Genomic DNA, 27,249 nt, shown 5'->3' with positions numbered 1-27,249 from the left:
CCACCAACTTATGATAGGAGAAATATAACTGTTTTTTCCAAAAACAAGTCTGATCTTCAATGGGTTAAAAAAGAGAAATATGACTTGAGACTCCTTAAAGACTATTTAAATGGTTCACAAAATTAAGAAATAAAGGGCTTCATGATTCTTGGTTTTCATGACAGATAATGATGTAAAATTTATTTAGGATTGTAAGCAAACATGATAGAGAATTTATGTCCATTTAACCGAGAATTTAGATTGCTTTGGAGATGTAAAATTTTCACTTCTGAAGGAATGCAGTCAAATTCTAGCTCCAGGAGACTTAAAAGAGAATGCCTGAGTTTAAATAATGTGTTTAATTAGTATTACTTGAAAATTTTAACTGTTAAAGAGAATCTGATATAAATACTTATTGGTTTTTCTGATTATACCTATTTAGTAAAAAGGGAAATGCAGTATGTGAATATAATCTATTTCCTTTAACAACCTCAGGGGAAACGTTAGTCCCTTATTCAGTGTCAGAGATGTCCTCCAAGGCTAGCAAGAGAACAATGCTCTTTTCTCTTCCAAAATCCAAAGAGAAGACCATATTAGGAAATGTTATTTCTTAGCAGCAGGGGAGCTTAACCAGAATCACCTGAGATGCTTTTAAAATACAAATGCCCTAACTAGACAGATGCCAAAACAAAATCAGCCAGCAAAACAATAAGAGAACAATGTGATAGGACTAGCCCTACAAATATTAAAACACTACAAAAAGCCTCGGTAATTAAAACACAGAGTGACTGGCAGATGAATAAACAGAAGAAAGGAACAGAATTGAAAGTCCAGAGGCCTCAGAAATGATAAAAATGGCATCTTAAATTAAGGAGTAGGGAGAGGACGGAATATTCAGGAAAGATGGGGGTCAACTGGGTAGCTTTCTGGGGAAAAAAGTTAGATCCACTCCTCATACCCTATGCTAGGATAAATCTAAATGGATCAGAGATTCAAATATAAAAATCAAAACCCTATAAGCACTGGAAGAAAAATGGGAGAATACTTTTATAATTAGAAAAAGCCTTTCTAATTAAAAACTGTAAGATTTCAAATTTGACTATATAAAAGTAAAAAATTCTGCATAGCAAAAAAAAAAGCTTAGATAAACTAAGAAAAAATTTGAAACTCATATCACAAAGGGCTAATTTCTTTTTTTAATTTAAATTTAAATTTTTATAGCAGTAACATTGGATTATAACATTATATAACTTTCAGATGTACATCATAATATATTTCGAATTCTGTCTAGATTACATCATGTTCACCATCCAAAGACTACTTATAATCCATCACCACACATGAGCCTAATCACCCCTTTCACCCTCCTTCCTCCCCCCTCCCCTCTGGTAACCATCAACAAAGGGCTAATTTCTCTAACACGTAAGGAGTGCCCAGAAATTGATAAAAGACCAAGAAGAAAAATGAGTAAAAGATATGAAAAGACAGTTTACAGAAACAATGCTCAGCCCCACTCAAAGTAAGAAAAATATAAATTAAAACTACAAGGAGATAGTTTAGATGTCAGATCGTTTACCTATCAGATTGGTAAGAATCCGATTATTTGATAAACACACTGCCTTGATAAAACTAAGGGGAAACAGGTTCTATAGATGTTGCTGATGAGAGTAAACTGGTATAATCCCCCAAGAGGGCAAACTGGCATTATATATCAAAATTACAAATGTATATTCTCTCTCACTCAAAAATTCTACTTGTAGAAATGCAACTTACAGGTATACATGCACATATGCAAAATAATGTATATACAAGATTATTTATTGCAGTATTTTTTTTAAAAAAAGTTTGAAAACAACCAGATTATCCATTAATAGGGACCAGCTAAATTAATTATGGTAATCCAGACAATGGAATAATATGCAAATATTTTCTTAAATGCAGAAATTCTTTGTGTATCAATATGGAAAGATTTCCAAGACATATTAAGTAAAAAATAAAAATAAAAAATGCAGAACAATCTGAATATGCTAACATCTGTGCAAAAAAAGGAGGGGAAAAACAATATATATTTGTATTGGATTATAAAAAAAATCTCTGACAGGATAACTAACAGCTAATACTAATAACAAACTAAAAAAAGTAATTTGGGAATGCACGGGAACTCAACAGATGGAGAACAGTGTAGGAAAAAGACTTTTACTGGATACCTTTTTATGTTTTTGATGTTAAAAACTTTTTTTTTTAATTCAAAGAAGTCTTAAAAATAAAAAATACAGATAACTAGGCTCCATTCTCAAGGAAACTGATTTTGTAGTTTCAGAGCAAGCCTAGGCCTATATACTGTTTGTAAGACCTAAGAGCCACTGCTCTAGAATTTCCCAAGTAAATCCTAATAGCATCCTGCCTTTTTTCATGGCATTCACAAATACTATTTCTGGTCTTTGTTTTATGTTTTATCGTTAACAGAGAGAGTTTTGGTAAGGAATACATTAATAATCCTAAGGGTATCTGGAAGCTAAGAAAGAGTAGACACAATTGCAATAGAGGTCACAAAACATTTCCAAAATATCTGCCTTGTCTGTCATCTCAGCAAGCAACCTACAGTTCTCTTTTCTTACCATAAATGCCTTTAGCATAAACACCTTTCATTCAAAGCCATCTGCTCTTCATGGCTGTTGACTTACGTCATAATTTTGATTTGCCTACAAGGCTAGGCAAATCACAGGCACTAATTTGTGGCTTTAAAACCATAGTTAGACTCTTAATTACCAAGAGTCAGGCTCAATAAAGAGGATTCATTTCGTGGATTGTAAAAATCTAAAAATCTATCACAAAGAATTCTGTAGTCAACAGTTTAGGTAGAATCATTAAGTAAGTAATCCCAAAAATCATCCATACTCAGGTAAGGTGGTGTCTTACTATTTTTCCCAGGCAGAGGCAGGGGAGGATAGATATGTGAAATACACCTGCCCTAATTCTTATCAGTGATGGTCAGGACATGGATCTTAGATAAATCATTTAAAAGATCATTAAAGCAAATATCAAAAGCCAACAGGATGCTTATGATCTGTAAGAAATATTATGTTGGCCCTTTTCCTGTTTATGGAAACTTCATCCTTACTACACCTCATCATCTTACTATAATCATAAATGAAGGCAAACTATGCAGGACATATGGCCTCAACGAGAGAGATCATTCTAAGCAGGAAGGGAAGAGAACTACTATTTACTGGACAACTGCTATGTGCCAAGCATTATGCCTTACGTTTCTATATTTAATTCCTTATTTGATCCCCACAAAAACTCAATGAGGAATATATTTTAAACCCCAAACTGAATCTCAGACAGGTTAAGTATCTTACCCAAGATCACAGAGCTGTTAAGTGAGAGAGTCGATAGAGCCAGAAATGTCCATCTAACTCCAAAGCCTATTTTTTTCTACTACATTCAGATACCTCTCCTAAATAGGAGCATTTAAGAAGTATAGAAAGAGGTAAATATGAGATAATTGAAATGCATTTGGCAAGGTGAAACCTCTGCATTCATCCAATCAACAGACATTTAAGAGACAGCTATTATGTCAAGCACTGAGCTAAAGTGTACATGTCACACTCGAACAAACTGAGAGGTGAACACTTAACGAACCTGTCCCAAGTAACATGACTGTTAACTAATGAGAAGGTTAGACCTCAGACAGTCTGACTCCAGGGACCATGCTCTCAGCTACACTCTACTGCCTCTCTAAAATTCAAAGCAAACATGAGTGAAGCATTAATGCTGTCCACTGCAGTGAAAAAAATTAGGCCATCTTAATTCCACACAACAGTCTTGACAGGAGACTGCTGGTTCAGTGATTCCAAGTAATGATGAAAAAGGGAAATATCTGTTCTTTTCTCAAAGCAATTTCAGTTTTATGCACTTCACCTGGATTATGGATAGTACTAAGTGATAAAGACTCTTAACTGCTTTGAAAATAAATATTACATTATATTTGTTTAATGCTTTTTAGGTTTTCCAGAATGTTTTCACATATGTTACTATAACCAATATAACCATCAATAGCTTCTCATCTTTATTCCTAGAGAAAAGGTCAAAAGTCCTGGTATCTGCCTAAGATCTCTCACAGCTCTGCCTTTCTAGCTTAAATTGCTACCAATCACACTCATAAAACGTATGTTTCAGCTACACTATTCTCTGGAGAGTCCACCTTTGTTCATGCCACTGTACACGCAATTCCCTTTGTCTGGAATGATCTTCCCTATTACTCGTCTGACAAATTTCTACTACTTTTTCAAGAGCTGGTTCAACTATCTTCCCCATGAAACCTTCAGCTCATTAAAACTATCACTCCCTTTTCTATGACCACCAAATCCTTTCCCATACATCTCCAGCAGAGGATTTATTATAATTATTCATGTGCTTTATTCCCCCAAGAGACTAACCTTCCTGAGAGTAGAGACTGTGTCTTTCTCATCTTTGTATCCCTGGTGCCTGTTGGGTGAGTCAATCACGAGGACGTGACTGCCGGCTGACTCAAGATCTGGACCTGGGCAATCAGAGGCTTCTCACCCCTCCCCTGTCCTTGGAAGGTACACTCTGCCTACCATTCCCACAGTGGGAGCTGTTCCAAGGACACAGCCTTAGCGAGTAAGGTATTGTTGAGACCATCTGGACTGCGGATGTGACTAAATCCAGTTAAAGCCTCTACATAAACTTTTAAGAAACTAGCAGGCAGGTGTAGAGACCTACTTGTCTTGCAGCCGCCTAAGACAAGCCTCGTAAGTAAGTTCCCTTGCTTATTAAACCTGCCACCTCCAAACCTGGAGTGGGCTGCCTCTCTCTTCTATTTCTCCTTGCCCTCTGTGAGTATGGGGGCCAGTTTACAAACCAACAGTGCGAAACTAACAGACGGTATTCAGTATTTATGAACTGAACAAAGAATGAATTACACAGACTACTAAACTGGGAATTAGAAGATATAAGTACAAGTCCCATACAAAACGCAAAGTTCATACTTCAGTTTTCTCTGCTGTAAAATAAGTAATTTTCAATTCAATTCAACATTTATTGCAGTGACTAGACTTCCCAATCAGTTTAACAGATGGAAACATTCTGAGAGTTCTTTAGAAGGTTCACAAAAAATCTAAATAATTGTTATTACCTCCTCCATCATGTCGTCCTGTGTGGCTGAGATTTCTCCTTTGGTTGCTCCACTGTGTACCAGGTTCCGTAGTCGTATACAGAATTCTCTCATCTATGACAGAAACGTATTCAGCACTCCAAATGTTACCCTAATTCAACTGTAAATGAGCCTAACAGACCAATGCTGGTCTTATTTTGAAGTATAACTCAGCCAAGACCCAGGCCAAAGTTTGTAAAAGCAAATGTATTTTTCCCCGACCAGTCCACTTAACTACGTAACTAAAAACACTTTCCATAAGAAGAAAAGACATGGATTACTCCCAAGGAATACTAGATGGAACTGCTCCTGTTCTGCAGCTAATGGTACCCTCTGTAACAGAAGGTGCTGGGTACAGGGAAAATATCTGATTCCATCATGCCTATCACCCTCAGAAAAACCAGGAGACTGAAAACGATTATGCCACCAAATCACTCTAACAGATTTTTATTTAGAATTTTACTGGTTGTCCACTTTTCCTTCTCTGCCAAATCATGATAACCACGGCTACGCCAATCCCCAATATAGTTTTCATTTTTGTTGTTTTCAATTTTGAGAGATACCTAAGATAAAAGTGAGTTTGAAATTTAACCGCAGTGCTAAAGAGGATCTTGATCCCATCTGAAATGGAATCCAATGCTATACTATTAATGATGTTTTGGCCTAGAGAGAAGAATTCCCAGAGTTTCCTGGGTGGAAAATAACCTACTTTTAATATTAGGGAAACACAGCTATAGTTTATTTTAGAATGTAATCTTTCTCCCAGGGATGACAAATCCAATTTTAGCCTCATAGATCAGACAGCAGATTCCAGCAACTCCCAGTTCTAAAAAAAGATGTCTAGCTGGCAGAGCAGCATCTCTATAGGATTTATAATCCTCCCTGGGAACATGGGTTATGTAGAGAGTGATCTATTAAGATAACTGAAGCAATACAGAGCAGTTCAGGGACAACATCACATCCTTAGTGAGCGGATAAACCACCCTGATGTGGTTTGGGGAAGCCTCTGAACTCAGCATACTCTTTAAGGAAATCCTGCAGACAGTTTTTTTGGTACACAATACCGAAGTGCTAGTACATAAAGCTGCCCTAGCCCACCTCCACTGGGACCAAGTGAGAGGCACGGTACCCAGTGTGCTTGTGGCCCGAATTAATTGAGGATGGGATGTTCTTTCCTGATAACCCATAAGAAAACATTAAAATCAATAGAAGTAAAAGTGGAAGATTTTAAAAAAGAAAAAAACATCCTAATCTCAATTATTTTTGAAGTTAATATGTAGCTACAGTGTTTTTGAAAGACACTGAGTAGCCACCTTGTACATAAACTGTGTACACTGAAATGCCCAGGAATCCCCCTGGAAAATCAGTTAGGAGGTTTAAGGTAAGTGTCCTAAACTTAATCCCACCCTGCTCCACACGCGGTACCTTGTGATTCAGAATATCATTCATCCTTCTGGTTGCCTCTGTTGTGTAAGATTCAGGGAAGCATTTCTTAGGGATAACACCATATTTTTCTAAAAGAAAACAAATTTTAGCGTTAATAAGGTAAAAGTATATTCTAGCATTAGAAACCCTGGCAAAAATAGCTATTGCTTTAAAAAATAGGCCATATTTTGCTGGACTAACTCAGAAAACTTAACAATCTTATGCTTCATATTATTAGACAGGTTATTTAACTTGTATATTTATCCATCTAGTTTAGGATTAATTCTATTCTTTTTATCTATCATACTTTGTAAAGTGCTCAGCATGATGAAGTTTTCCCAAAAGACAAAACTTTTTTGAATGAAGACATTTTCAAACAGTTGCAGTTTTAATGTGTTTCTTAATTACACCAGGACAAGAGATAAGCTTTTTCATAGAAAGTTAGTCCTACTTAATACAATTTTTTCTTCTCCAACCCACCCTTCAGAGTACCTATGTCTGTACTTCTCACTTAAGAAAGGTACTTTATACATGAGAATATGAGATAAAGGTTCTTACAGCTAACTGTATACCCTTCTTGGAGACCTATATTACGCTGTACATAACTACCAAAGAAATGGCCTATGCCTAACTAACTACAGAGCCTTGCTTGATCATGCTGAGTTTCAGTTCCCTTAGAGAAGGCTCTTACCAACAATATTGACAAGCATATCCCATTGTCCACCATCATTTGCAGGATTCGTAAGCAAATACTGTAGCAGCCTCCCATCTTCAGGCTCCTTTTTCTGGGCTGTGTCCACAAAAGCATTTAAGAAGAAATAACAACGTTCAACCTAGAGTAAGAGAAGTTAAACAAAATTAAAGGAAAAGAAAGCAAATACCTTCATTGACATTATCAATAGAACAGGAGTCTTGGAACTACCATAGACCCAACATAGTAGAGGTTTTTTTTAATTGAGTATAATCGACATAACATTCTATTACTTTCAGGTGGGTTTTTTTTGTTTTTTATTGAGGTATAATCGACATAACATTATAGTAGTTTCAGGTGTACACAGTAGGGTTTTTAAAAAACTAAAGTTGGTAATTAAATATCAATATCTGTGTGTATACATTCCAAGAGTTTATCCAAAACAAGGCTTTGCTTCATTTTGAAATAAAAACTGATACGTAGAGCCTACAATTAATAAACATCTAACGGACACTTACATAATATACATTTTAAAGATTAAAAAATGGAGTAAAATTATTTACTGTTTTTCAGACAAGTACTACCTACAGAAATTAGATCCTAGAAAGACCAAATAACCTAAACAAAGATGCTAAAAGAGGAAATTATTGAAAACAAAATTAAAAATTTTAAATAAGAAAGAAACAAGAAAGCAGCAGGTTGAGTCAGTAGGCTTATTATTTCATTGCAAAAAGCACCCATCTACCAACCAAAAGCAGTTCTGCCTTTGGAAAGAGTCAATTTTTGATACTTTAGAAATCAGAATAAATGGTATCCCATCCAAAATGGAACGGTAGACAACAATGAAAAACCAAGAAAGGAAGAGACAGTGCCTACTTAATATTAATAGGTTAATATTGAAACAGAAAGAACCTTGCAAGATCAGTCCCATACCTTGTCCCAGAAAAAGAGGTAAGACTGACTAAACTCAAATTCTTCAATATTTAATTTTTTCATGAATGGAAGTCTCATAACATTCAGACAAGAAAAGATCCAGCATCGTCCTGAAACAAGAAGGCAAATCAAGAAATTATGACAAGTGTTCACATAGATTACACTGTTACAACTGTATTTCCCAACATTGAACTGATGAAAAGGTCTTGGAACAACTTCAGACTAAATCAGAGCAGAAACATTAAAAGAAACCAACAAAACAAGAAAGGTAGTAATTACTATTTGCAACATATATGGAAAAAATATATGTTAATATTCTTAACATTTTTTAAAAAGTCTCTTTACTTATCACATAAAGAATCCATTACAAATCACCAAAGAAAATCACATTAGAAAAATAAATGAGGGGTCAGTCTGGTAGCATAGTGGTTGAGTTTGCTGGTTTGGACCCTGGGTGTAGACCTACACACCGCTCATGAAGCCACACTGTGGCGGCTTCCCACACACAAAGTAGAGGAAGACTGGCAACAGATGTTAGCTCAGGGTCAGTCTTCCTCACCAAGAAAAAAAAAAAGAGCTGGAAAAACATGAGCAGAGATCATGAATAGATCATTTAATGGCTAAAAAGACACAAATAGCAAAGAAATATTTTTTAAAGTTCATCATAAAACACCTGTTAAGTTGGGAAACATCATTTTTTAATTGATAATGCCCAATATTGGCAGGGACTTGGGGAAACAACGTTATTATATACTCTGGATAGGAACATAAACAGGTACAAAATATCTGAGGGCAATTCGGCAATACATGGCAAAAGCTTTAACAAGTCCTTCCCTTTCATCTGGAATATACAGTATATGCTTCAATATAAGGTGACCCTAACATAAGTCAATCCCCCATTCTCCCAATGACAATTCCAAAAACAAGTTGTTTAGCTAACTAGGTTACATAAACATTTAAAGATATAGATGAAATAGTAGCATACACCTGTATTACTTAACTTAGGAATTTAAATATACACAGATATTTAAAACCATGTTAACATAATAAATTGATGTAGAAGCATTGTTTTTTCCACTTTCACAGGTCATTTTCACACTGATTCATTCTCTTCACATGCATTTTGCCATTGGTGCCTTTGCCATTATTAGATCCACTCTTTCAATCAGAACACATCATCTTTCTTCCATCTAGTATGTCTGAGTCACGGCAATGTTTTGAATTCATGCATGACGCTGTCCCTGAAAATTTTATGCCAAACCTCAACTATACAATTACATTCTTCATTTGTCCTGTAATTGGATAATCACAAACTCCTCAATGTCACCATCTCCTGTACTGACTGAAGTGATCTTTAGAAGGCGTACTGACAATGATATCCAACATTTCCATGTGAGGTCACGTCCTAGGAATACAGTGTGTTCAAATTTTTCACCTTTTTAAGAAACTAATTTAATCAAATGATCTCTATAAGTATCCAAAGCTAGCACAGACTGAGGTCATTTCAGAGTAATGTCTGCCAAATTATACTCTGCTTCAAAATATATTAACTGAGAGTGCTCATTATGACAGTCTCTGGAAAGTCTCACATATAAGGTAAATCTCTCTTTCCTGAAAAAAAATTTAGAGAGAAAAACTTGGCTTTATTTGCCCATACCTTTTTTACTGATAGAAAAATACATTCACAATATATTGGTAAATAAAAAAGGTAGGTAGGTTATCTAACAACATGTAGGTACCCACCCGTATTAAACACACAAACGCACAGAATAAAGACTTAACAGAAAAAATACTTACTCGGTATTTTGCAAATATTTCACATTGAGCAACAATAATTTTGTAACAAGAAAAACAATTAAAAATAAGGACTGTTTTTCAAAAGTCACTATGACTTAGCATAGCTCATCTTTCCCATGTGGATGCCACCTCTCTCACATACATTACATATTTCTGGTAAAGGGAATCCGCTTGAACTGTTAATGTGAAAACTGCATGAAAATAAACTACACAGCTCATGTGTTATTTGTATCTTTTGTAGATAAAAGTGACAATACAGAATATATAAGACCTGATCTGTTCCAAATGAACATTTCCAGGCTTTTCCCTAAGAGGTCACTGTAATCTAAACTATGTAGGACCACTGTAACATTATTAACCGGATCACTATACCCTGATGGTCCATACCACCCCAAAAACCACCTATTATGGTAAAACATTAATTATTGCAAGGTCATGATTTTCTTCCGTAAAATTTAAAAATCAACTTCTCTGAAGTATAATTTACATACAATAAAACACGTCTGCGTTAAACATACATTTTAAGTTCTGTCTGCCTCTAAGCAAGCACTGATCTGCTTTCAGTCAAAATTAATAGACTAGAAGTAGTTTAAAAATGCACAGACTTTAAAAAGTCCTTTTGGTACAATTTTACTGTGAGAATACTCTTCTTATTTAGAGTCTTGGATAACCAATCTTCCATTGTAGCTGTTTTTCTGACAGTGGTAGCAGATAGCAAAACAAGAGCTCTTGACCAGTAAGGCATGAGAACTGAATTTTTTTCTGTTACAAAAAATTGGTCTATTGGTGGGAACCGTGCCCATGAGCACATATGCTCAAGCTGCAACCAAAAAGCATACTTTAAAATAACACTTGATGACATTTTTATGCAATTACATTATGTCTTTTCCATTTTATAGACTTGTATATGGCCTTCAGGACAATTTTGATGTTCTCTAGAGCACCAACATTTTGCATGGTCTGCTTTGTACCAAGAGCATATATCTGCAAGACACGGGCCTGCAATCACATAACTTCAGCACAGACTATAGTGAATTACATTCAAACAGATGACCGTAGACTTGTCACTTTAGTGCTCAAATCAAATATGCTAACGAGCCACAGAGCACAACACAATTCACAGAGTAATGTTCTTGAACCTGCCTTTACTCGACACTGTTCTCTAGGAATTTACTGCAAGTTCTTTCAATACAAACCTCTGTTCTCCTAAGACTGTTCTTAAGACACCAAAATGGGATGCTGTCAAGAAGATGAAGTAAAGAAGATGAAGAAAACATGAAATGCAAGAATTAGAAGTCTCACGACCTCACCTGAGCTCTTCTGGTTGGTGACTGGCTTGCCTTCTTGCGGCACAGCGTGCTGGAACACGTGCTGAGCACCCTGTACCGTAGCCCTCTTCAGACAGATGTCCAGCAGGTCGTGGGTGGTCCCGACATTCTGGGCAAGTACGAACTGAGGGTCGGAATTCAGTTTCTGGATCACAGCAGCTACCTTCTCCGAATTCAGTCCTATTGGAAGACCAGATGGGATTATAACACCAAAAAGAAGCTGAAGAGGGCTGATCCTGGACTCGCACATCCTGCCTCTAACTTCGTAAGAGCATCCTCAGGTGACCATAGCAGCGGAGCAGCCCTCCCCCGGCATCCTCCCCCAAGATGCCCTCTCTCTCCAGGCCGCTCCAGCCCGCCCAGAAAGCCCCATTCCCGCCACCGTCCCCGGCCCCAGCCCCGGCCCCGGCCCCGGCCCTTCCCCGCCGCGGGGGCCCGGGGGCTCAGCTGAGCGCCCACCGAGGCCCCCGGCAAACGCCGGCGGGGCGGAGCGCGCCTCACCCGCGCTGTTCATGGCGCCCACGCTGCCCGGGAGGGAACGGTAGTTTAGGGGGTCCTCAGACGAACGCCGGGGTTGTACTGCAGCTCGCTGCCCTGCGGCCCGACCTGCCTCTCGTACCCCGAACGCCGGAAAGAGGAAACCGGCTCCAGGGCCGGGGAGGGTTGAAGCCGCGAGAAACGGGGTCCGCCGAGGGACAAAACTCCCCCCCACGCGTTGCTGAGTCAGCGCCTTCGGGGCTGGTCCCGCCCAGAGGAGGGCCCGCGGGGGCGGGCTCGTGACGCGCTCCACTTGGGCGAAGCCGGCAGTCCGCCCGCGAGGCGCCGGCGCCCTGGACCAGCCTGCATCCGGCTCCCTGGCCGGGCGGGCGCCCTCCCGGGATCAGGACCGCTCCGAGCGGGGGGCCGGAGGGGTTCCATGCTGGGCCCACAGCCTGAATACTCCAGCGCTGGGGCATGACCCCATTCCGCCTTTTCAGAAGCCGAAAGGGGACTGGAGGCGGGAGGGTGGAGCTGAGGAGCCGCAGAATTAAGCACAGGGCTTAGGATGGGTTGACTCGTCGCAAAACATGTAGCCAGAGGCTCCTCCTGTAGGCCTCCTTTGCTGACCCATCACTGCATTTTCAATGGCAACTTGTTGCTTGGATTCTAGTCAGAACCAAGTTCTCGTATTTGAGGGGAAATTGGAAGCCAGCGCTTTCCCACTTGCTCAGAAGCTACTAGCACGGTTCTACAAATAGACATCTGCTCTTTTCAAGAAAACTACCCATTCTGGGCTTAATTAATGGAGTCGGTGAGTCTTCTACCTGGCCCAGCATGTACTGTGGGGTTTAACCAAGGGGAATGACAGGAGTCGGTCTCAGGCATCCATACGGTTGTGCCAGGCCCTTTACAAAACCTGCCGATGAGCGCGCCCGCCCTCGCCCGCCTTTCAAAATAACTCAGCGTTTCTCCAAAGTTTTGAAATTGTGAAGCCCTATTATATTGTTTTTCGTGCCCTAAAGTCTCAATCCTTAGTGAGATGTTGGGATGGGACCCAAACGTGATAAATACAAATAAATCTAACGTATCCTTGAAAACCCTGTCTCCACTACTCAGAACAAGGAGAGTCTTCTGTGGAACCTAGAATCTAGGTCCTAAATTGAAAATAATCACTGGTTCTGAGAAACTCTAATATCTGGAAAAATATGCACTCAGACGCCAATCAGTCATTTGAGAAATCACAGTCTCTATGTCCATAGAGAGACCTAGCTAAAGTTTGGGGTTACGATATAGCAACTATTTCCAACAGGGCCGGTCAGCTGTCCCATTGAGATTCTTCTGATTTCTGAAGAAAAGGAACAGGCTGAAAGAAACCATTAGTCCTTTCATAAAATGCTCTTCAAGTATCCTGCCCAGTTCAACTCAAAATTTTATTCATTGTCTACCAAGTACCAGGCACTGGGCAAGCTGCTGATGATAATGGAGACTAACAAAGCTTAATCTTGCCCTTAGGAAATTCACAGTGTATCGGGAAAGAGATGCAAAATAACTTTGGACCGTCTGTACAAGCATACCAGTAGAGCTGTAGAAACAGTGAGGAAAGAGGTGTTAATTAGGGCTGGAGGAACCTGAAAAAAGAGGTGACAAGTGAGTACAATCTTAGAGGCAAAAAACAGAGTAAGGGCATGCAAGGCACCAGCAAAGGCACAGAGGCATTGAAATACATGGCAAATCATGTTCAAGAAACTGTGCAGCATAGTCTGATGTGGTTAAGAGCAAGGACGGTGTCGAGGTCAGGGGCAAGGTGTAGGGCTGGAAAGGTAGGTTTGGGCCAGGATGTGAAGGGTTTTATAGGCCATGCCTGAGCATCTGGACTTTACTAATGGTTAATTAGAAGCCAAATAGGTTTTTAAACAAAGGAACAGTATGCTCAGTTCTGTGTAAAGAAAGAATCCCATTGGGAATGGGGAGGCTGACTTGAAGGGGAGAGATTCTGGAGAGAGACAAGCTAGTCAGAAGGCTATTCCAGTAAGTAGTGCACCTGGGGAGAGGACAAAAGCCTTAAACTGTAGAAAGGGAAGAGGCACAGAAAAGTGAAGTTTTGAGTTGAATGAGAGGATGAATGGTGGCATCCTTAACCAAGAGAGGGAGTACAGAAAAATAGACATATATGGGAGCATGTGAGTAAGCATACAATGAATTCATTTTGGGCCTTGGCAAGTTTGGGGTACCCACAGGACACCCAGGAAGAGAAGTGCAGGAGGCAGATAAAAAAAATGTCTAGAGATTAAATAAGACACATGTAGGTCTTAAAAGCCTGAAAGTCAACAAGGTTTCAGAGGGAAAGAGGGTAGAGCAAAAAGGAGATGAGAACTGAGAATAGTACACTGGACGGCAGCATGCAATTGTACAGGGTATTCACGGCACAAGGGTACCAGGCTGAGTGGGGAGAATGGAGCCTGAACTCCAGTCCAAGCTCTGCCTGCCAAGCCATGCACCTGGCCCAGGGCTGTGCCCAGACTATGGTGCACATTTTACTACTTCTTACAAGGATGCCATATGGGGAGTACCATTAACCTAGGAATTTCAGGAATGGGTGAAGACAGAGGAGCCAGCAGAAAAAGACAGTAAGAGCAGTCAGAGAGGTAAGAGAAGACCTGGAGTGTTATGTCCTGGAATCCCAAGAGGGCAAGAGAAAATGTTGAATGGGACTGAAAGCTTCAGAAAAGCTTGGCAACTGGGTCAGTGGTGACCTTAGAGAGGGCAGCTTCAGTGGAAGGGCGGGGTGGGTGGAAGCCACATTGCAGTAAGTTGAGAGAGAAGAAAATATCAGGGAAGCTCTGCCCTCATTGTCAGGGTGGTACCCTTAGTACCAGCTTTCCACCCAGCAACTCACACCCATACACTCAGCCCCATGTGGGCATGGAGAAGAGGTGCAGAAGAAAACTAGTTTCCCAATCGGTCTGCTCCAAATGACCTACCCAGGAAGACATTTCCCCAAGAATAGAATTCTTAGGACCTACCCCTCTAACTCTATCCAAAAGAGGTGGTGGTGGGTTCTGTGACACCTCATGGGACAAGGCAATCAGAAACAGAATTCTAGTTCAAAATCCACAGTATTAGAAAAGAAAATCTTTATAAATCTTGTGAAGTGGCATCACCTGCCATTGCAGATATGCCTTCGGCCTATTGCTTCCATGGGGCTCCTCCCAGTTAAAGCAAACAGGTCCAGGCTCAAGGCAAATTCTCCATCCTGCCTCCCCGCCTTTGCTGTCCACCAGTCTTTGACATATGTTGGCTCACTGCTACTACTTTGATGGAAAAGTCCAGATTTTTACGTTCGGTGAAGTCTGGACTAGAATCTAACACAAATGTTCTGCAATTCTATGAAACCTATTCACATTTAAGTGTTGTTGCCCCAATTAACTCTGAGATTTGCTTTGGTTGGAAAGCCTCCTGATATTTCACCAGATCTGATCTTGAACTTCAGAGTTCACATGTTGGTGTCCTCCTGGGCCAAATTCAGCTCCTAGATGTATTGTTTGGCCTGCATGATATTTTAAGCTTTTTGAGCCAATATTTAGAATTGGAAAGGGTTGTATACAAATCTGGGTTGCTGTTTCCCTTGAAAATATTGTTGTTTCCCCATAATAGCCCTTTCTCCATCAAAAGTGAAAAAACAAAAAACATATCAAAGGGGCCTGCATAATTTTCTTTATATCTAGCTTGCTTCACTCATTTACGTTTATTGCCTATAGATATTTGAGTTTTTCAACCTCTGCTTTAGGGTGACCTAGATGAAGTTTGGGAGGACCACCTCTTTCCTTCTACCTTCATCCCTACCCTTAACCCCAGAATTCCTGCCTCCCTAGGATTAGCAAAGCCAGCAGGAGCTGACTGCTAAGGTTTTCAGATACTGGATCCTGGGACTTTGGGGGCCCAGAGGAACCTATATTCCTTCACTACAATTTTCGTAGTGATGTACATAAATTGTACCCATCTGAGTACAGGTAGCTGGCAGCTTCAGGACTTCTAACTTCCCTGCCACTCCTAAACTCCATGTAGGCTTAATCCAACCTTTCCCTCCCTTCCTTCAGATTCAGAGTTTGTGTTCGACATATTCCATGTTAGTTGTAAATTATGTCCATTTTTTTTTGAAACATTGTCCAGTGTTCTGAAACAACATTGTTATATTGGCAATCTTATTCCTACCTCTGGATATGACATTTCTGCCACTCACTCACTATTTTAGGTGCTAGCAATTCACAGAGCATTCCAGGCAGAGGAAACAGTATACACAAAGGCAAAGAGGCATGAATGGGCTTGAGTGTGATTCAGGAACAATGAGAAAGTCTGGCCAAGTTTTGTGAGTATTTGAATTATGCAAAATTGACATAGTTCATCATAAACTATTAATAACATCTTACTATATGCACAGAATTTGAAGCAATGTGAAGCCTTCACAATGTTTAACATTTGTCAGGAACTGCATACTTTCCAAGCTGGTGATGGCTCAGTGAATTAGAAACTGTTTATGCTATTGCCACTTGGCAGAGCCATTTTAGCTGGTAAAATAGTATCTTCCCATTGATAAATTTACATTTATTGCTAAATACTATGGCTAAATACTATTGCTAAATAGTCTTGAATTATGGACATTTTTAATTTTGCATGAAGGTTTCAGGAATGTATCTCTTGCATAAAGTTCAGAATAGGAACAGGCAGCACCCAACAAGGTGATAAAGAACCCAGCTTCTTTCTGGCACTGGTGTTACCGAACCTGAAGTGAGTTCGGTCACCCATTGTGCAGCAAGCCAATCTCTGATACCGGGTGTGGTGGAAGAAAGTAGGAATTTTATTTTTGCACAGCGCTGAGCAAGGAGAGAGGGCAGCTAACGCTGAAATCCCAAACTCCCCGAAAAGCTAAAAGGAGGGTTTTTATTTGGGGCTTTAGGTAGGGGAGGGGGAGCATATGGCCTTGCTGGTCGGAGCTTTCCCACCAGCCTATATCTCTTTGCAGGGAGGAGATGATCCAGGTGCTTGTCCTTGACAGCGTCTGTCTCCATGGAGGATAGTGGATTCTGGAGCCAGGAAGCCAGAGGGTAAGCAGGGAATGAGTGTTTTGGTTTTAACCTCATATATGCCGGGTTTAATGTGGGGAAACTGATATCAGGGTCGATATCACTGGGATCTGCCACCCAGTGTTAGCACCATCCTTGGGTTCATTTCTCTCATGCTTCCTCCTTCCAGTCCAATGGAAAAAAAGTCTGGCTTTTTCTCACTCCTTCTGAGAGTGAAGACCACCTTTCCCAGAGGCTTTCATCAAATTTCTCCTGAAGTTTATTGTCCAAAACGAGGTCGTGTGCCTTTTCCTGAACCTGGCATTGCCTAGGGGAATGGGATTACTCTTCTATCAGTCAGGCACAGCCCTAGTGCAATAGTCAGTTCCCTAAGCTGCACAGCTTCTCCTGAGTGCAGAAGGGGTGGGAGGAAAGTTGGGAGTCAACCATAAAGTTCAAGACACCATAGCAGGGAGTTTAGATTTTATTCTAAGTGCAATGGGAAGGAGTGAAGGGGCGTGATCTGATGATGCTTTTAAGGATACATTGAAGAGATTTGTAACACATTTAATTAGAAAAAAAATCAAAAATGTATACAGAACTCCTAAATATAAATAGAGAAAAGAGAACTCAGTGGAAAAATAGACAAAAGATCTCAACAGGCATTTCACGAAAAAGGAAGCATGACTGGCAAATGAACAGTAGCGATAGAAAAGCAAAATAGAATTATAATAAGATGCCGCTTTAAATCCAGATAGGCAAAAATTTTAAAGGCAGACATTAAAAAGTTCTACTGATAATTCTTACGTACTGCTTGTTGGAGTATAAGTTAATATCACCACTTTGGAAAACATTTGTCAGTATTTTGTAAAGTTGAAGATGCATATGCTCTATAAGCCAGCAACTTTACTCCTGGATATGTATTCTAAAGCTACTCTGTCCAATATGGTAGCCACTAGCTACTCGTGGCTATTTAAATTTAAATTAGTTAAAATTAATTAAAATTAAAAATTGAATTTCTCAATTGTAGTAGTCACATTCCAAGTGTTCAATAACTACATGTGGCTACCATATTGCACAGTGTAAATATAGAACATTTTCATTATCACAGTAAGTTCTATTGGACAGCCCCACCCTAGAGAAATTCTTGTGTATGTGCACTAGGAGGCATAGTCAAGACTGTTTATTTGAGCATTGTTGGTGATTGCATAGAACCTGGAAAAACATCCACTAGTTCATCAATAGGAATTTGCATGAATTGTGACATATTCACACAATGGATTACTAAACAGAAGTGAAAATCAACATGGATGAATTTCAGAAACATAATGTTGAATGCAAAAAGTACCCATTGCAAAGAAGGCGTGGGACCATTTTTTAAAAGTTCAAAAACAAGCAAAATCAAATAATATATTGTTTAGAGATATGAATATGGTAAAAATTTTTTTCAAAAAACGAGAGGATATTAAACACCAAATTCAAGATAGTGTTTACCTTTGGGAAAGTCAGCTTCAAAGATATTGACAATATTCTATTTCTTAAACTGGTGGTGAATACGTGGATGTTCATTTTATTCATTATCCATAATTGTATACATTATCTATATTTTTGTATATATGAATATTTGTTCTTAAAAAGATTGGTCTGGCTGTAGTATAAATGATGGACTGAAGAGAGACAGGAATGTAAGCAGGTGACCTCTTAGGAGACTATAATTTGTCCAGGCAAAAGGTGAATAGTGACCTGGATCAAGACGGCAGCAGTGGAGATGAAAAGAAGTGGATGAATATGGGATATATCTTGGAGATGAATCGCCCTAACCCTAACCTTAACCCTAACCATTATGCTCTGGTAGAGGTTTGCATGGTGTAATGTGGAGCATTGAAGAGGAATATGTAAGTCAGACTGGGAGCTTTAGGGAAAACTTCTTGGAATAGATGACAGGTGATCTGAGTTTGGGACAATTAGGAGTTTGTTAAGTGATAAAGACTGAGGGGCCGGCCCCGTGGCCAAGTGGTTAAGTTCGCACACTCCACTGCAGCGGCCCAGCGTTTCGCCGGTTTGAATCCTGGGCGTGGACATGGCACTGCTCATCAAGCCATGCTGAGGCGGCATCCCACATGCCACAACTGGAGGGACCTACAACTAAAAATGTATACAACTATGTACTGGGGGGCTTTGGGGAGAAAAAGGAAAAATAAAATCTTTAAAAAAAGAAGACTGAGGAAAGGCGCTCTAGTTGGAGGCAATGGCTTATGCAAAGATCTTAAGGCAGCAAGTCTCTGTGAACTGAAGACTGAGCAGAACTGGAACTAGAGAGAGAGAGAGCAGGGGCCACACAGGGAGGGCCAACTGTGCCACTGGGGGGTTGAGACTTTATTCTGGAAGGTGCAGGGAAACTGCCTCCATTTTTATTTTCTTTTGCCAGGGAGAAAGGAAGATCCATGTGAACAACAAAATAAGGCACTGATGGGGCCGGCCCGGTGGCGCAGCGGTTAAGTTCGCACGTTCCACTTCTCGGCGGCCCGGGGTTCGCTGGTTCGGATCCCGGGTGCGGACATGGCACTGCTTGGCAGCCATGCTGTGGTAGGCGTCCCACGTGTAAACTAGAGGAGGATGGGCACGAATGTTAGCTCAGAGCCAGGCTTCCTCGGCAAAAAGAGGAGGACTGGCAGTAGTTAGCTGAGGGCTAATCTTCCTCCAAAAAAAAAAAACAAGAAATCCAGATACTTAGAGGGAAAAAAAAAAAAATAAGACACTGATATAATGCTGTGGGAATCTAGCCACGAGGCGGTCCTGGTTGGGCCACTCTGAAACGCTTCTCTTTGTACTAATCATTTTTTATATGATGATCACCAAAACCTAAATTTTGTAGAATTACAGAAAGATTGAAATGAAGACAAAAGGAAAAAAAGGGCATGTGGAAGAGAAAATGATACTGATGGAAAAGGAGAAATTGGACCTGAGAGAAAATAATAATTAAATACCATTGGGGACCAAGATCCTGGTTTCCTTTTAGGAATGCTGTTAGACTGGTTTTCCTTAAAGCTGCAATGAACAAAACCAGAGCTTTCTTTAATTCTTTCATTTCTTTTGTTGGTGAACTACATTCTTTACCATCTGACACAAATATTTAAGTATAATTAAGGCATTCTTGTCCTCTTTTCAGAGGTGTTTCTTGAGACAAAGCATAAAAATCTCAGAAATAAAGTTAACATGCAGGAGTTAGTGACTCAAATCTACCTTTTCCAATGCGTGGCCCTTATACTATTTTCTCATCAGGTTTCCATTTTTGCATCTCGCCTTATTTTTCTTTCATTTAACTTTGTTTCTTCCTCGTTCCAAGAAAAATAATTAATCAGATAAAAGTAAAAATGAACGCATTCACAGGGCAAATGAAAAATTAAAAAAAAGATAACATGCACCTCGCCATGAAAGTGGATGAAAAAATTGGTCTCTCTTTTTAAAAAGACTGAAAAAAAAAAATAGAATATGTTCCTTAATAGCCCTCAATTAGAAAACCTGATTTCTATGTTAAATAAGAAAGGTAGCATGGAGTGAAGAAAAGAGGCCAAAGTTTGAAGTCCATTAGATCTGGTTTCAAGTCTCAACTACTATTTATAGGCAGAAACAGTCATTTAATCTGAGTCTCAGTTTCCTCTTCTGAAAAGTGGGGCATGGCTGTAATAACTAAAATTTAGTGAGTGCTGACTATGCTACAGGTCTTACAATGTACAAATCTTAGCTCATTTAATCCTCATAATAACCCTAAGTCAGGAGGTAGATTCTATTACAGTCCCCATTATATAGTTGAGGAAATGCAGGAACAGAGAGGTTAAGTAGCTTGCACATCATCACACAGCTAGTAAAATGGTAGAGTTAGGATATACTCTATATGTACCCGGATAGTCTAATTCCAGAGACTGAGAATTTTAAGCTTGCTAAGCCTAAGGATCGAAAGATATAATGTAAGTGAAAGCATTTTGAAACTCAAGTACTTTACACCTGTCAGTCTAAACAATAAACCTGTAGATTTATAAATTGCTGAGTGTTGCTGTGCGTCGTTTTTCAGTTTGCAACAAAGCAGCCATTGTGGATATTCCATTTGTGGATGGTTTTACTATAGCCTTTGACAAATGGAATAGAATCCGGAAGTTTTTCTTAGGCACATAACCTATGCAGCTGTTAAGTTTTCACGTTGGCCTCTTTAAATTTGTCTGATACACGTAGAAACTCAGGATGACCACTCAACGTGACAAACAAGGATCAATGATAGAAGCCTTAATTAGACAATTAATAGTATTGTGGGATCATAAAACACATTATGCCTACATTTAGAGTGATCAAAAGAGATTGTGCAGAAATCTTTAGCAGAAATATGAACCTGTTAATAAATCATTAAATATTTTCTTAAATGTGATCCACATCTCAAACTGGGGCAAAGTCCTTTAGACTGGTGATTTCCAAGTGAGCCAAGTTTGTTATTAAACACTTTTATGAGTACCATAACTATAAAATTCAGGAATTCAAGGCTGTGATTCCTTAGCAGCAACAAAGTTTATATCCTCCTTAGTGGAATGTTTTAAATGATGCCCTTGAGCTGCTTATAAAACCCACATATGACAGCTGCAGTGAAAAATGACCTGTTTGGGGCTGAGAATCTGTTGCAGTAGGAACATACAGTTTGCAAAACGACACACAAGGAGGTAGTAAGGGCTCCTAAGAGTAGTTTTATTGTCATTAAATTCTTTTTAATATCAGTCATATAATATGACGGCTCACAGGATCTTAGAGGTTATCTTTTGGTCTAGTCCCTCAGTTTGGAGTCTCTGAAAGATTATGAGACATCCTTCAGTTGAACAGCTCATTAGAGGCCAAGCTAGTATGAGAGACCTGTTTGTCAAAGCAGCCGTTCGTACGTCTTGTAGCTTCACGGACATCTGGTAGGTAAAACTTTTATACAAGCAGTGCTGAACATACACAGCAGAGTTGCATTACAAACTAGGGGGATCCAACTGCTCCCTTCGCCAACCATCATGTTCACTGATGCAGATGGGTGTGGCTTACTCAAGGATTAAGTTACAAAGTCAGGCAAAAATTGATAGTAGTCAAAATTGTCCTTGGAAATTCCTTGGGAAAATATCACTTCAGAGACCCGAACAACTCTTCAAAATCACAGCAGAGCAGGTTTTTATTTCCAGTATGGGAAGAGATTGCTGTTTCTTTGGCTGAGAACCAAATGAAGAGGTTGGCTTGTGTTTAGGGGCCATGTTGTAAGTAAAAAGTAAATGCTCGAACACTAGACTCATCCTCAGCACACGAGATACTCACACTTTGAGAGCCGGGAGAGCGGGAGAGAACTAGGACTGGCCAGCTGATTCTCCTCCTCGTCTCATGCTCACTGCAGGTCACGTGTTCTTTGAGTGGAATGGCAGACCTCATCACAGGCACTTTTAAGTTGTTCTCTCTCGCTCACCGCCCGCCCTCTCTGTTCTACCCCCACTTTTCCCCATTCTCCCTTCCCTCCCTGTCTTTCTGTGTCTACCTTCTATTTAAATTCAAATGTTAAGTGTGTCAGTAATCAGCATTAAATGAGTCTATATATATTTGTTACTGCCATATAGGAAGTACTACATAAGTTAGTTCTTAATGTAAGAGGCAATTTTGCCTAGTGGTTAAGAACCGAAGAGCCATACTTTCTTGGTCTAAATTCTGGTTCAGCCACTGATAAACTGTGTGACCCAAGACATGTGACTTAAATTCTCTGTGCCTCAGTTTTTCTCCCCTGTAAAATGGGTATGATAAAAATAGGACCTTGTTATGTGATTATTATGAGGATTAAGTGAGTTACAATATATTTAAAGTGCTCAGGCCAGCACAAGATATATAGGCGTGTGACTATTGTTGTGTGATGTCACTGTACTTTGGGTAACTCGGAGAACTCAATTTTGACACTTCCTTAGAATTGTGTGTGTACTAGTTTAATTTCTCATCTATTGTCTCCGTTCTTCCTGGCATGCAGTGATCACCCCTAAGGCAAAAGTGCTGAATGATTATCCTGTACAAAACTGAGAGCAGTTGTAGTACTTAGAGCCAAAAGGCAGGGTGATGGGCGGACTCACTCTTCTTACTAGCTGTGTGACCTTCGACAGATCACTTAACCTTTCTGAACTTGTTGCAAATCACAAATAATGACAGCTCTACCTATCTCACAGAGTGGCCATGAGGATCAAACAAGATATGTATAAAAATATTTTATAAACTAACAGGTAACATAAAAATGTAAGAGATCGTTGTTAATACCTATAGTTTAAACAGAGGCTGACACTATTGTTGCTATCAAAAGTGTCTGAAGAAATAAAGACAAATAATTCATGAGTTTTCACAGCAACACTTTACTGTAGGAATCTGTTGGCAGGAATGCCAGATCTCCAACTTTTTCTTGATGTGCACACAATTCTCTGAGTGAGAACTCAGGTTTTTGGGAATTCACAGTAGTGTCCTCCATGTTTTTCAGGCTTTTTTTGTTATTAGTGCCATTGAGTTTATTCCAACTCCTGGCAAACCCGTGTACAGCAGTATTATATAAATGAGAACTACCTATGATGTAAGTTGTTTGCTATTTACCAACCTTGATAAGCTCTTGAGAAAAGATTACCTGAGTGTTGAGGAATTTATGATTAATGTATAGATTTTGTTTTCTATAATCACTGGCATGAGATTAAGTATAATTTGGATTTTTTAATAAAATGAGACAAATTGATTTTTTTTCTGGCTTGCACTACTGCTACCGTATTTCCTTAGGATGTGTTGTCAATAGATGTAAGTCTATTCAAAGGGAAAAACATGGGGCTGGCCCGGTGGCGCAGCAGTTAAGTGCACACGTTCCGCTTCGACAGCCTGGGGTTCGCTGGTTTGTATCCCACGTGCTGACATGGCACCGCTTGGCAAGCCATGCTGTTGTAGGTGTCCCACATATAAAGCAGAGGAAGATGGGCACGGATGTTAGCTCAGGGCTAATCTTCCTCAAAAAAAAAAAAAAAGAAAGAAAGAAAAGGGAAAAACATGATTTTATTGTAGGTTATTCAGCATTTTATATGACTCAGCATCCTTGGTGGGAGAGATGGGGGTTCTTATGAACTTGCCCCTGAAATTAAATTGTTTCATTGAACTAGATTAAACTTTCTCCTGAATTCTTATTATGATGAAAATACCTACATTAGTCAGGATAGGCTGAGTTATCCTACAGTAAGAAATTAACCCTAAAATCTAATGGTTTAACATAAGGGCCTGTTTCTCACTTAGATATGAGCAGGTGCTGTTCCACATAGTTATTCAGAATCCCAGGCTGAAAGATGCTCTAACATCTCTCCACAGTTGCCATGTCAGGGGAAGAAAGAACCTATAGAACATGCACCCATTCTCCTTTGCTTTGCCCCGAAGTGACGGCATTAATTCTATCCAAAGCTCTTTCACCAGATCTAGTCACATGGACTCTCTAATGGCAAGGGGGCAGGGAAATGTGAACAGCACAAGGATATTCAGTGAATGATAAGTATCTCTGCCCCAACCCCAACCCCTAAAGCCTTGAGATGCCCTCAGTCACATCTCCGTACCTTTATCGCCATCCCCTCACCCCAGAACAGTGCAGTGTAGAGGAAGGAACATAAACTGTGGGGTCAGACTGCCCTGGGTTTGAATCCCAGCTCCACCCCATGCTAATTGTGTGAGTTTGAGCAAGTTATTTTGTTTCCCTAATCCTCAATTTCCTCATCTGTCAAATGGAGATTCCAACACCCACCTCTTAGGGTTGTTGCAACAATAAGAAATGATCTATGCAAACTCTTTGGCAAAGAGTAATACTTGGTGATTATTATCATCAGAAGGACAAGCAAATATTTAGGGCAGCAATTCTCAGCTCCAATCCTGCAACACTCCAGGACAGCTCCAATTATTTCAAGGAGTGTCGTAACATTTTTAAAAGGCTCTCCAACTGAGATTGTTTTAAATTCCCTTTACTTACTAAAATAAATTCTCCGTAGATAATTAGAAGTAGGATCAAGTGGCCGGCCCTGTGGCCGAGTGGTTAAGTTCGCGCGTTCCACTTCGCCTGTCCAGGGTTTCATTGGTTCGAATCCTGGGCGCGGACATGGCACTGCTCATCAAACCACGCTGAGGCAGCGTCCCTCATGCCGCAACTAGAAGGACCCACAACTAAAAGAACTATATACAACTATGTACCAGGGGCCTTTGGGGAGAAAAAGGAAAAATTAAAAATCTTTAAAAAAAAAAGTAGGATCGATACTGATGTCACTCTTGGCAAGTTATGAGAGAGGTATCTTTATTATTCAACCTTTGCCCGTTCTGTGATATCCTCTCCCCTACTTCAGGCCCCAGGCTTTGGAGTAGCCTGGTATGAACCCCAGCTTAGTCACTCTCTATAGTTGAGTTAAGCATTCGAGCCCAAGTGTCCTCACTGTCAAAGTTGGGACAATCATGACTACTTATAGGGTTGTTTACAGGATCAAATAATGCAGGTCAAGCCCTTGGCATAGTATAACCAATTGTCCTCTGACTTAGTTCCTCGTGATCATGCCTGAGCTTTGGGGGGAGAAGGCTATGAGTGAAAATTACAAGAGCTGATTCACAAAAATCTCCATGAGACAATGAAAGCCCAAGTCAACACTGGATTGTATTTTACCTAACAGAGAATGGCATATATTGGGGTGAGAGGCTTCTTCTACTCCTGGACATACAAATTAAAAGAATTTTCTTTAATTAGGAGAATTACACATAAAAATCCAGATTTCTGACTTCTCTTAAAGAATCAGAAGATCTGGGCCTGGCCTGGTGGCATAGTGGTTGAGTTCGTGTGCTCTGTTTCCGTGGCCCAGGGTTCACTGGTTCAGATACCAGACGTGGACCTAGCATTGCCTATCAAGCCATGCTGTGGCAGGCGTCCCACATATAAAATAGAGGAAGATGGGCACGGATGTTATCTCAGGGCCAATCTTCCTCAAAAAAAAAAAAAAAATCAGAAGATCTGTCCTCAATGGTAACTATTAGCCTTCTTTTATTTTATTTTATTTTTTTCAATTATTTTATTGAGGTCATATTGGTTTATAATATTGTGTAATTTCAAGTGTACATTATTATATATCAGGTTCTGTATAGACTACATTGTACTCACCACCAATAATCTAATTTTTATCCATTATCATACATATGTTCCCCTTTACCCATTTTGCCCACTCCACCACCCCCTTCCCCTCTGGTAAACACTGATCTGTTCTCTTTATACATCTGTTTATCTTCCACATATGAGTGAAATCATATGGTGTTTGTCTTTCTCTGTCTGGCTTATTTTACTTAACATAATACCCTCAAGATCTATCCATATTGTTGCAACAAAGGGATGATTTTGTCTTTTCTTTATAACTGCATAGTATTCCATTGTATGTGTATACCACATCTTCTTTATCCATTCATCAGTTGATGGGCACTTGGGTTGCTTCCATGTCTTGACTATTGTAAATAATACTGCAATGAACATAGGGGTTCACAAGTCTCTTTGAATTGTTGATTTCATGTTCTTTGGATAAATACCCTGTAGTGCAATAGCTGGGTATATGGTATTTCTATTTTTAATTTTTTGACAAATCTCCATACTGTTTTCCATAGTGGCTGCACCAGTTTGCATTCCCACCAGCAGTGGATGAGGGTTCCCTTTCCTCCACATCCTCTGCAACATTTGTTATACTTTGTCTTGGTAATAATAGCCATTCTAACAGGTGTAAGGTGGCATCTCATTGTAGTTTGGTTTGCATTTCCCTAATAATTAGTGATGTTGAGCATCTTTTCATGTACCTGTTGGCTATTGTACATCTTCTTCGGAACAATGTCTGTTCATATCTTCTGCCCATTTTTTGATCAGGCTGTTTGGTTTTTTGTTGTTGAGCTGTATGAGTTCTTTATATACTTTGGAAATTAACCCCTTGTTGGATATATGATTTGCCAATATTTTTTCCCAGTTGTTAAGTTGTCTTTTCATTTTGTTCATGGTTTCCTTTGCCTTGCAGAAGCTTTTTAGTCTGATGTAGAGCCAATTGTTTATTTTTTCTTTTATTTCCTTTGCCTGAGTAGACATGGTAGTTGAACAGATTATTAGTCCTCCTTTAGACATAGATGTGCTATTTGCCACAGTCCCCACCACTCCCTATTGTTTTATATCTAGCCTGCTTCACTCATTGATCTGCTTGACCCCTGTAAGAATTTGAGCTTATGACCGCTGGCCAATAATTTTAGGAAGGTGGGCACTATGGTGGTTATGATGGGGGTAAAGTTGGTAAAGAAGGGCGTTTGTAAGCTATTATCAAT

At 39.7% G+C, this 27,249-nt stretch overlaps 1 protein-coding gene across 1 annotated transcript in view; it reads right to left on the bottom strand.

The window, feature by feature from the left end:
- Positions 1-12,001, bottom strand: part of BLMH (bleomycin hydrolase) — a 44,383-nt gene extending 32,382 nt beyond the window's left edge. Inside the window, exons 1-6 of the mRNA XM_046676433.1 lie at positions 11,834-12,001; positions 11,315-11,512; positions 8,208-8,317; positions 7,275-7,416; positions 6,584-6,672; positions 5,141-5,233 (exon numbers count right to left, since the gene is read on the bottom strand). Of these exons, the coding sequence (XP_046532389.1) occupies positions 5,141-5,233; positions 6,584-6,672; positions 7,275-7,416; positions 8,208-8,317; positions 11,315-11,512; positions 11,834-11,846 (645 nt within the window). The 5' untranslated portion in view covers positions 11,847-12,001. The remainder of the gene's footprint in view (positions 1-5,140; positions 5,234-6,583; positions 6,673-7,274; positions 7,417-8,207; positions 8,318-11,314; positions 11,513-11,833) is intronic.
- Positions 12,002-27,249: the final 15,248 nt, after the last annotated feature.

The sequence above is a fragment of the Equus quagga genome, chromosome 11 (assembly GCF_021613505.1).
Source record: "Equus quagga isolate Etosha38 chromosome 11, UCLA_HA_Equagga_1.0, whole genome shotgun sequence".
NCBI lineage: Eukaryota > Metazoa > Chordata > Mammalia > Perissodactyla > Equidae > Equus > Equus quagga.
The sequence above is the reverse complement of the archived record's forward strand: the minus strand, read 5'-3'. Positions and strand labels throughout refer to the sequence as shown.